The sequence below is a fragment of the Elephas maximus genome, chromosome 16 (genome assembly GCF_024166365.1).
Source record: "Elephas maximus indicus isolate mEleMax1 chromosome 16, mEleMax1 primary haplotype, whole genome shotgun sequence".
Taxonomy (NCBI): domain Eukaryota; kingdom Metazoa; phylum Chordata; class Mammalia; order Proboscidea; family Elephantidae; genus Elephas; species Elephas maximus.
In genome coordinates, this window is record NC_064834.1 from 38594275 (window position 1) to 38606434 (window position 12160).

Genomic DNA, 12160 nt, shown 5'->3' on the forward strand with positions numbered 1-12160 from the left:
GGAGCTCATTACTCAAAGGTGGTATTCTTTATTTTATGAGCCAATCTGTTATTTAGCTAAAAAGATAACCTCAAGTGATAACTTTGGTTTAAAGTTTAAATAATTTCTCAGGGTGATAGTCTCAAGGAATCCCCTATTCTCAACCAGTCCAAGAAAGTCTGAACTTTTTAAGAATTTGAGTTCTGTTCCACATTTTTCTCTCGTTCTATCGGGATCCATCTATCGTGGCCCTGGTCAGATTGGTCCTACTTCTTATTCTGCTTGATCCCCCCCGCCCCCACACACCTTCACGATACCCTCTTCCTGCCCCTATTTTTTGCTTCATTCCATTTTTATAAGCATAGCTTATAGGCGTAAGACTAGAGTCCTTGAGTGGTGTATATGGTTAACCAAAATGTTGGAGTTTGGAGTCCAACCAGAGATGCCTTGGAAGAGAGATCTGGCCATCTAATTCCAAAAAATCAGCCATTGAAAATTCTGTGGAGCACAGTTCTACTATGACACACATGGGGTTGCCAAGAATTGGAATAGATGCAATGGCAGCTGGTAGTAATAATAAAATTTAAAAAGTGGAGACTGTTTCATTGTTTAAGTAAAAACAGATCTAATATATGCATTTAGAACTTAAATTTCTTTTAAGTGCTTAGGAGTTTCCTTTAGAATTCACAGGTTTTCACTGACTTTCTTTTCTCTAAATCTGCATATGCCTTAACCATTAGCTTAAAAATTTTTTCTTTTTTATAGGTTTTTTTCTATTGTGGTAAAAATATAAGAGAACATTTGCCAGTTCAACAGTTTTTACATGTATAATTCAGTGACATTGATTAGGTTCATCATGTTGTACAACCGCTACCGTTATTCTTTCCCAAACTATTCCAGCACCATTAACAGAAACTCATTGCCCCTAAGCAATGACTCCCCCTTTCCCCTTCCCTTCCACCCCTGGTAATAGTAAGCTTGGGCCTCTATACATTTGTCCACTTCATTTAAGTGGGATCATACAATATTTGTTCATTGTGACTGACTTAAACTTCATTCAGCATAATGTTTTCAAGTTTCATCCACATTGTAGGATGTGTCAGGACTTCATTTCTCTTTATGGTTGAGTAATATTCCATTGTATGCATGTACTACATTTTGTTTATCCATTCATCTGTTGATGGATATTTATGTTGTTCCCACATTTTGGCTATTGTGAATAGTACTGCAGTGAACATTGGTGTACAGGTTTCTGTTTGCATTCCTGCTTTCAGTTCTTTTGGGTATATACCTAGGATTGGAATTGCTGAGTCATATAGTAGTTTTGTTTTTAACTGTTTGAGAAACCACCAAACTGTTTTCTGCAGCAGCTGTACCATTTTGCATTCCCATCAGCAATGGATGACAGTTCTTCACTTCTTCACTAACACCTGTTATTTTCTGTTTTTTGTTCATTTTCTGTCATAGCCATCTAGTTTGGGTGAAGTATTATCTCATTGTAGTTCTGATTGGCATCTCCCTAATGACCAATGACATTGAGCGTTGTTTCATGTACCATTTTCATGTTGGCCATTTGTATATCCATGGTGAAATGTCTGTTCAAGTCCTTTGTCTATTTTTATATTGGATTATTTGTGTTTTTGTTAAGTTACAGGAGTTCTTTATATATTCTGGATATTATACCGTTATTAGATACATGGTTCCCAAAATTTTTCTCCCAGTCTGTAGGTTGTCTCTTCACTTTGTTGGAAGTCCTTTGATGAACAAAAGTTCTTAATTTTTAGGAGATCCCATTTTAGGAGATGGATTGACACAGTGGCTGCAATATGGGCTCAAGCATAACGATTGTGAGGATGACACAGGACCAGGCAGTTTTTCATTCTGTTGTACATAGGGATACTATGAGTCGGAGCTGACTTGACGGCCCCTAACAACAACAACCCATTTGTCTGTTTTATCTTTTATTGCTCGTGCTGTTCTCCAGTGTTAAAAAAATAGATTCGGAAACAATGCCCCTGTTTTCTTCTAAAAGTTTTATGATATTAGTTTCTACATTTAGGTACTTGATCCATTCTTGAGTTAATTTTTGTATGTGGTGTGAATTATGGATCCAGCTTCTTTCTTTTGCATGTGAAAATCCAGTTTTCTAAGCACCGTTTATTAAAGAGACTGTTCTCTTTCCCTTCAATAGAGTTATCACCCTTGTTGAAAATTAATTGATCGTAGAATATGTATGGGTTTATTTCAGACCTTCAGTTATATTCCATTGGTCTATATGTCTGTCATTATACCAGTACCAGTACTGTTTTGATTACTGTAGCTTTTATAGTATGCTTTGAAATCAGGAAGTGTGAAACCTCCTTTATTCTTCTTTTTCAAGATTGCTTTGGCTATTTGGTACGCCTTGCCATCCACATAAATTTGAGGATTGACTTTTCCATTTCTGCAAAGAGGTTGTTGGAATTTTGATGGTGTTTGCATTGAATTTATACATTGCTTTGGGTAGTATTGGCCTCTTAACGATATTCAGCCTTCCATCCCATGAACATGGAATATCCTTTTTATTTAGGTCTTCTTTAATTTCTTTTAGTAATGTTTTATAGTTTTCAGTGTAGAAGTCTTTCACTTTCCTGGTTAAACTTGTTCCTAGATACTTTATTCTTCTAGATTCTATTGTAAATGGAATTGTTTTCTTTTCAGCTTGTTCATTGCTGATGTGTAGAAACCTGACTGATTTTTGTGTTTTGACCTTATATCGTGCCACTTTGCTGAATTCATTTATTAGCTCTAATAGCTTTCTTATGGAATCTTTGGGGTTTTCTGTACATAGGATTTTGTCATCTGTGAAAAAGGGGTAGTTTTACTTCCTCTTTCCCAATTCGGATACCTTTATTTCTTTTTCTTGCCTAATTGCTCTGGCTAGAACTTCCAGGACAGTGCTGAATAGCAGTGATGAGAGTGGGCATCTTTGTCTTGTTCCTGATTTTAAAGAGAAAGCTCTCAGTCTTTCTCCATTGAGTATCATGTTATCTGTGGATTTTTCATAAATACTCTTTATTATATTGAGGAATTTCCCTTCTGTTTCTTCTTTGTTGAGTGTGTTTATCATGAAATGATGTTGAATTTTATCACATGCCTTTTCTGTGTTGATTGAGATGATCACATGGTTCTTTTCCTTTGTTCTGCTACCGTGGTATATTGTATTGATTGATTTTCTAATGTTGAACTACCCTTGTGTTCCTGTCCTTAGCCTTTAAAATTAATTTTTCTCTACTTTTATTGGTTTCTGTTTTAATACTATAACAGGTTTATGTTTTTGAGTACAAATAAAGATGACTTCAGTTACTGTTAAACAAATGTAATGTCATATAGTGGTAAGTACTATGAAAAAATGAAGCAGAGACGAGATAGAGAAGTATCTTGTTTTTTTGTTGTTGTTGTTGTTAAACTAGGGTAGTTACAGTCTTTCCAAGTAGGTAACACTTAAACAGAGGCCTGAGTGAAGTGAGTGAGCTGTACTGTACAAATACCTGGGAAAAGAGCAAAGAGCAGATGCAGAAGTCTTGAGACTGGAATGCACTTTGATATATTTCAAGAGCAGTAAGGAGTCATTATGACTAAAGCAGAGCGATCAAGAGGACCAGTGCGAGGGTGGAGACAGAGTGTTTTCAGCAGGGGGAGGATGTGATCTCAATTTTGTTTTTAAAAGATCACTCTGTTCGCTCGTTTAATATAAACTGGTGAGGAAAGTAGGGAGAGGGGACAAAATGGAAGCTGGGAGGTCAGTTAAGAGGTTTACAGTGGTTCAGGTGAGGTGAGAGATGATGGTGGCTCAGATTGGAGTAGTGGCAGTAAAGCGTAATGAGAAACTCGCATTAGGTATGTGTGGTATATTGAAGGTAGACCTGAAGGGATTTACTGATGGAGTGAATGTTGGATGTAAGAGAAGGAGGAGAATTGATAGTGACTCTTGCATATTAGGGTAGGAGCTATAGATACACAGTGAAACCTGTGAGAGCTGGAACTCGACGGGACTGCCTTGTTTTTCCAGGACTTGCAAGTATTCTGCCTTTGACAAGGTACAGTCTTACCACTTTTCTATTGCTCGTTTTAGTAGAAAATATTTGCGTTTTCCTCCTTTGACAGGTTTCCGCCTTACACGGGTTCTGGCTTTCACAGGTTTTACTGTAGTAAAATTAGCAAGGGATTCGAAGTGATCTAAATCCCACATCCTCTCTACCTATTAGATATGTGGACTTTAGCAAGTTCGCTAATCTTTCTAAGCCTTAGCTTCCTCTCCTTTAAAACGGAAATTCCTACTCTGTAGGTGTCCTTTGTTTGGTTGGGTTTTAATCCTCCCTAGGTATTAGGTGTTTTGACACTTATTTCACCTTTGCCTGTAAAGGCCCTTGGTTCATTGTTTAGACCTCTTCTTCCTTGTTTTGGGTGAAGTTTTTCATACTAATGGAATCCTAGGTCATCATTGATCAGTATTTTGTATATGGTATTATTTGATTCAGAAAGTACATTGAGTTTCTGACAGGTGGTAAGTGAAACAGTTTTGGAACTCAACCATTTGTAAATGGAACTTTGTGGTTGAAAAACTGTATTATATGAATGAACTATTGATGACCTTTAATCTCAGTGCATTTCTTTTGTAGAATTATTTGGGTAATGCTTGCAGCTTATGTTTATTTTAAAAACTAAAATCCCAGTTATCTTTTCAGTATATAGCAAGAGCGAAAATGTGGGAAATTTTAATAAAAAGAGGGTTGCCTAAAATGCAGTTGCCTTTTAAAGTTATGTTTGTTATAGTACTTAAAACTGAATCTATTAAAAAATATATTTATCTTTATTAAGTAATTTAAGATTAGTCAGATTTATTGGTTTTCATTTTATATTTTCTCGTCTTTCTCTAGGTGAAGCTGTATTTCACAAAAACAGTAGAGGAGCCATCAAATCCAGAGGCTAGCAGTTCAACTTCTGTAACGCCAGATGTTAGTGACAATGAACCTGATCATTATAGATATTCTGACACCACTGACTCTGATCCAGAGAATGAACCTTTTGATGAAGATCAGCATACACAGATTACAAAAGTCTGAATTTTTTTTTTTTATCAAGAGGGATGAAACACCATAAAAAAGAAAAAGGAAAAAAAAAAAAAAACTTGAATAAACTGAAAATGGACCTTTTTTTTTTTTTTTTTTTTAAATGGCAATAGGACATTGTGTCAGATTACCAGTTATAGGAACAATTCTCTTTTCCTGACCAATCTTATTTTACCCTATACATCCACAGGGTTTTGACACTCGTTGTCCAGTTTAAAAAAGATTCTGTAGCTGTGTCATGTATATATACCTTTTTGTGTCAAAAGGACATTTAAAATTCAATTAGGATAAATAAAGACGGCACTTTCCCATTTTATTCCAGTTTTATAAAAAGTGGAGACAGACTGATGTGTATACGTAGGAATTTTTCCTTTTGTGTTCTGTCACCAACTGAAGTGGCTAAAGAGCTCTTTGATATACAGGTTCACATCCTACCCCTTTGCACTTGTGGCAACAGATAAGTTTGCAGTTGGCTAAGAGAAGTTTTAAAGGGTTTTGCTGCATTCTAATGCATGTATTCAGGTTAGGGGAATGGAGGGAATGCTCAGAAAGGAATATATTTTATGCTGGACTCTGGACCATATACCATCTCCAGCTATTTACGTGCACCTTTCTTTAGCATGCTACAGTTATTAATCTGGACATTTGAGGAATTGGCCGCTGTCACTGCTTGTTGTTTGTGCATTTTATTATTTTTTTTTAAGCATATTGGTGCTAGAAAAGGCAGCTAGAGGGAGTGACTTTGTATTGGGGTACAGGAATGAACCTTCTGCAACATCTTAAGAATCCACAAATGAAGGGATATAAAATAATGTGGTCATAGATAAGAAACACAGCAACAATGACTTAACCATATAAATGTGTAGGCTATCAACAAAGAATGGGCTTGAAACATTATAAAAATTGACAATGATTTATTAAATATATTTTCTCAATTGTAATGACTGCTCCATCTCCTGTGTAATCAAGGCCAGTGCTAAAAGTCAGATGCTATTAGTACCTACATCAGTCAACAACTTACACTTATTAGTTTTCAATCATATACCCGCTGTGGATGCTTCATGTGCTGCCTGCAAGCTTCTTTGTTCTCATTAAATATAAAATATTTTATAATGCTGCACAGGAAATTTCAATTTGAGGTTCTACAGTAAGCGTTTTTTTTTTCCTTTAAAGATTTATGATGCACTTATTCAATCCAGTAGCTGTCAGCCGTTCCACCCTTTTGACCTTACACATTCTATTACAATGAGTTTTGCAGTTTTGCACATTTTTTTAAATGTCATTAACTGTTAGGGAATTTTACTTGAATACTGAATGCTTAATAACATATGTTTATATTAAAAAAAAAGGACATTATTTGTGTTAAAAAGGAAATTACAGTTGCAGTAAATTTTCAACACTGCACAAATAATAAGGCATTTACTTTATCAGTAGAAATTGTCCCACATAAGCTTTATCGATTTGCTATTGAAAGAATAGATTTTTTTTTACATACAGTGTTGAATCATTTCTTCATAGTGCTAGAGTTGAAATTAAGACTTTAATTTTACTATTTAAATATCATCATATATCTGATATGCCCAGACTGCATATGATTTTAAGCAGAAGACAACTACTATTGTAAAGCTAATGTGAAGATACTGTTAAAAAAAGATTCCCCTCCCCCCAGAAATTTGGTGTCTTTCAAATTATAGCATGACATATTTGAATATTCAACCTTTATATCTCTTAATGATGTAAAATCCCATTTTCAATAACTTATTGGTGCTGAAATTGTTCACTAGCTGTGGTCTGACCTAGTTAATTTACAAATACGGATTGCAATAGGACCTACTAGAGCAGCATTTATAAAATGGGTGGTAAATAGATTAGGCAGAATCTCATCTAAAATATTCTTGGTAAATGTTGACATGTTTTCCATACCTCATCAGTTTCAACAAATAAAAATTTTTAAATTTTTAACAAAGCTCTTAGGATTTACACATTTATATTTAAACATTGATATATAGAGTAGTGGTTGACTGCTTGTACGTTAAAGCGATAAAGTTAAACAACTACTCCTAAGATCTAACCATTGAAATTTATATGCCACCATGTCTTTCATAAAAACTGAAAATTGTTGACTAAAATGAAAATCAACTGTTCATGTTTTTAAGATAGTCATTAATACTGTTCTTTGTTCCAGTTTTGGGCACAGCATATTAAAACACATATTGTTCAATTATGTAACATGGAGGGCCAGGTCGTAAATAATGACATTATAATGGGCTTTTGCACTGTTATTATTTTTCCTTTGGAATGTGAAGGTCTGAATGAGGGTTTTGATTTTGAATGTTTCAATGTTTTTGAGAAGCCTTGCTTACATTTTATGGTGTAGTCATTGGAAATGGAAAAATGGCATTATATATATTATATATATATAAATATATATTATACATACTCTCCTATACTTTATTTCAGTTACCATCCCAATAGAATTTGACAAGAATTGCTATGACTGAAAGGTTTTCGAGTCCTAATTAAAATTTATTTATGACAGTATTCATAATTAGCCTGAATCGCATTCTGTAGGTAATCTCTGAGTTTCTGGAATGTTTTCTTAGACATTTTGGATGTGCAGCAGCTTACATGTTTAAAGTTACTTGAAGGCATCACTTTTAAGAAAGCTTACTATTGGGCCCTGTACCATCGTAAGTCCTCTGTAGCTCCTCTTGAACATTTTTGCCATGATTATTAAGGGTATTTGAATAAATAGCATCACCATTCTTTGCTGTGGCACAGGTTATAAACTTAAGTGGAGTTTACCGGCAGCATCAAATGTTTCAGCTTTAAAAAAATAAAAGTAGGGTACAAGTTACATGTTTAGTTCTAGAAAATTTGTGCAATATGTTCATAACGATGGCTGTGGTTGCCACAAAGTGCCTCGTTTACCTTTAAATACTGTTAATGTGTCATGCATGCAGATGGAAGGGGTGGAACTGTGCACTAAAGTGGGGGCTTTAACTGCAGTGTTTGGCAGAGTTGCCTTCTACCCTGCCAGTTCAGAAATTCAATCTGTTTCATATAGAATATATATACTAAAAAATTTTCAGTCTGTTAAACAGCCTTACTCTGATTCAGCCTCTTCAGATACTCTTGTGCTGTGCAGCAGTGGCTCTCTGTGTAAATGCTATGCACTGAGGATACACAAAAAACAACAATATGATGTGTACAGGATAATGCCTCATACCAATCAGATGTCCATTTGTTATTGTGTTTGTTAACAACCCTTTATCTCTTAGTGTTATAAACTCCACTTAAAACTGATTAAAGTCTCATTCTTGTCATTGTGTGGGTGTTTTATTAAATGAGAGTATAAATTGCTTAAATCCATTGAAATTTTAAGTAATGGGCAGCCAAATATGATTTAAGAAGTTTTCTGTAAGTTTTTCCCTGCTGTCCTTCAAAGCCTACAATTACAAAAGCACGGACTTTTGTCAGCTTGGGAGTAGAATATCATTCTACTCGTGTCTAAGAGAAGCACTTACTTTTAGGGCCTTAGTCAGCACTTGATAAATTGTTTCTAGCACATTAGATAGCATTCTAATGCCTGAAAAAGTTAAAAGATTCTTGGATAATTGTGCATATTTTTGGTTTAAGCCAAATGTCTGAAGACAATCCCCCAGAATAGATTTGATACTTAGAAAAGATTTCAATTTTGTGGCTTTTTCTTTCTTTATAATTCTATACTGTGCCATCAACATGTGGGAAGTTTAATCTGCTCATTGTGACTTGTGCCATATAAAAATTGATGTTGCAGAATAGTCTAAAGGACTTTGTGTACTTGAATTTAACCTTGTTTTTAATATTTTGAAAAGCTTAAACATTATTCAACAAAGCATAGAGAGGCAATGAGTCAAAGTGCAGCTTGTACAAATGTTTTGAAAATAAAGCAGACCAGTTATGTAACAGTGAAATTTAATATTAAGTTTACATTTCCTCCATATGACTTTAAATGTGAATAATGTATAATGTAAAAAGTATGAAATATGTATATGTGTGTGTATACACACTTTTATTTTTAGGCATCTTAGGTGTAAGTATGGTTGAAAACTACTGGAGTCCAAAATTACTCTGATTTACGAGAAGATATTTTGGTGGTGTCTGAAAAATAGGGGGGTTTACTGCCAATTTTGTTTTTATCTCATGTTCTCACTACACTGTAAACTTGAACTGGCTTGGTTCATTGAATGCCATCACCATTTCCATTGAGAATTTAAAAATCACCAGTGTTTAACATGCAGGCTTCCAAAGGCTTCCAAAAAATCAAGACCCTTAAATCTAGTTAATTTGCTGCTGACATGAAACTCTTGGTTGGTTTAATTTTGCCAGATAATACCCACACATCTGAAACTTAGTCTTAAATGGCTTAGGTGTAACTTTTGATCAGCAGTGCTGTTGGTAGAATGGAGAGAAATGTTAGTGAATGGGAACAAAAATAAATACTAAGTTCAAACTGGTGTAAGGACAGAACCTAGAAACTAGCAAACAAGATAATGGAGAAAAATAAAGCTTTTAAAGGTGAGATGTTAGGCACTGAATTTCCTTTAGAATTTTATAACTATAAGATGCCTAATGGTTAAGTTGCTGTCAGTTATTTTAGGGCAAATCTATTATGACTATTGTTATTTTTCCATCTTCACATGATCTCCCAGTTTGTAACTGTTATCAGAATGTGGGTAGCCACTTGGACAAATTCATGTCAGTTGGTAGCTTTAAAAATTTGTGACGGGAGGACAGGGAAGCACAAAAGAGTTTTATTGGTGGTAGTGCACTTCGGGTCCTAAGTTAGCTATTTTGAATGTATTTTCCCGTAATGACAGCAAAATAGTCATAATACCGCCACCTGGAGACATAGCCATTATTAATACCTAAGTGACTGTACAATCATTTTTTCTCTGTATATTCATGTATATATTTTCTTTTAAAAATGAAATTTATACTGTACATACTCTCAGAGGCGTTTAACTTTAGTATTTCTTTCCATCATGGATTCGTAGCATGTTGAGCTACATCAGAAAATGAACCGTAAGTTGATGATTTTGTAATGCTACAGATGCAGACCGTGTGCAGCTTTGGAGAGCCCTTTCCAATTCAGTGGGTAACCATGAATCTTTAAATACAGTTGGCATCAGGATGATGTCTAAGGCATAAAACAGTTAACATTTATTTAACAAAGAAAAGCTTAACAGTGTAGATATTTCTCTTCAAAAATAATTTTAAACATTTGTATTTTGGAATTATGTGTTAAACAGGAAAATATGTGAATAGGAATTTAACTTCATAATCACCTGTTTTCCTTATAGGTTGGAGAAGAAGGATGAGCTTTTCAGATCTTGTAGTTCCCAAACAGTTGCTCAATTTAAAGTGAATTAGTTTACTGGAAGAAAATACCTAACGCTTGCAAAAAAAAAAAAAAAGGCAAGCTACTACTGTTTTACCACTTAAAAATCTGGGTGCTCATGTGACTTCCATCACACCAGGAACTTAATGTTTCATAAATGATTCATGGTTCATCTTTAGCTCTGAAACTTACCATGTTTAGTATTATGATGGGCTTATAATGGAATGTGCAACACTTTTTGACAGTTATTTGAGGATTTTGGTGAAAAAATTCAGGGAGGTAGTACGTATCTTATAAACCAATGTATTGGTGTTTTAAAAACATTTTTACATGAGAGTGAAGTTAACTGCCGTCTTTGAGCATTACCACATTTTAAAATAAAGCTGCATATTTTTTAATGAAGTGTTTAACAAGGATTTATACTTTTCATTTTTTAAATTAAAGATAATTTATATCTCCTTTTTTGCATGTGGATTCTCATCTGTCCTTAAAATGGTTAGAGATTTTGTTTATGTGAAATGGAGCAAGAATTGTCGTCTTGTCTGTAGTATGTTTCAGTTTGCTAAATCTATTTACTGCAATGCATTTCTTAGAATGTTGAAGGTGTTGTTTTCTGTAACCTGTTGCTTATAGGCTGTTATTCATGAGAGCCTTTAGGATTTTCCGCCTACTCTATACAGTTGTTCAAATGGTATCCCACATTTACAAATATCTCCTTTCCTTCTACCTCTCCTTCCCTTTCAGTTTCTATTGTTTCTTTCCATTAAACTGCCTTCATGCCCTAACGGGCAGTTTATGTGCACGTGTGTGTGTGTGTGTGTGTGTGTGTGTGTGTGTGTGTGCATGGTAGTGGTGGTGATGGGGTGAATTAGATTTTGGAAAGTGCTAGCCGCCAACTTCAGAGATTACATAGTTTGATTAAGTCGAATTTATTTTTCACTGGAATTTCATAGCTCATTGTAATAGAAATGTTCACTCTGGATGACCTTTGGCATATAGTAATGAATCTTGGATACTAAAGAATTTGTTAATAGCATCTTGATACATGCATTAATAGGTTATTTTTAAAGTTGTGCATTAAACCAAAGTTGGGGTACTGGAAATGTTTATAGCAAGCGCCATTTAGCCGCTGATGGCCATAGAAATGCCTTCCTATGGAGAGTATTTTTTCTTCGAAAAATTAAAAAAGTTAATTATTTTGAATATTTGGTTTTAAACTTTTTATTCATCCAACAAATATTTATCTAGTGCCAGCTATATAAAACAAGTGTTTAGAATACATTAGTGATCAAAACAGACACAGATGCGATCATTGCCCTTGAGGAGTTTACACTCTAGTAGAGGAAATTATAAACTGTGATTCGTACTGTGAAATGTGATGCATGTAATTGAATAATGATCACCAAACCTTCCGTATATTCCCCTAAATCTTCACCTCCTTGGCGTTAGATGGGGCCATGTGACTAGTTAATTTTAATGAAATACTAGTGAAAGTGATGACACGTGAGTAAAGACAAAGAAAAAAAATACCCTGTAGAATCCTTCAGCTCCTCTCTTCCTCACCTGCAGAAACCAAGGGGTTGAAACTCCAGAATGTGCAGCCCTGTCTGCCTGGGTCTTGAATGACTAAGTGGAGCAGAACTTCCAAGTCCACCCAACCCCCTCCTTGCCCCGCACTGAATATGTT

At 34.8% G+C, this 12160-nt stretch overlaps 1 protein-coding gene across 1 annotated transcript in view; it reads left to right on the plus strand.

The window, feature by feature from the left end:
* PTEN (phosphatase and tensin homolog) overlaps positions 1–8416 on the plus strand; it is a 108381-nt gene extending 99965 nt beyond the window's left edge. Inside the window, exon 8 of the mRNA XM_049854665.1 lies at positions 4899–8416. Within this exon, the coding sequence (XP_049710622.1) occupies positions 4899–5084 (186 nt within the window). The 3' untranslated portion in view covers positions 5085–8416. The remainder of the gene's footprint in view (positions 1–4898) is intronic.
* Positions 8417–12160: the final 3744 nt, after the last annotated feature.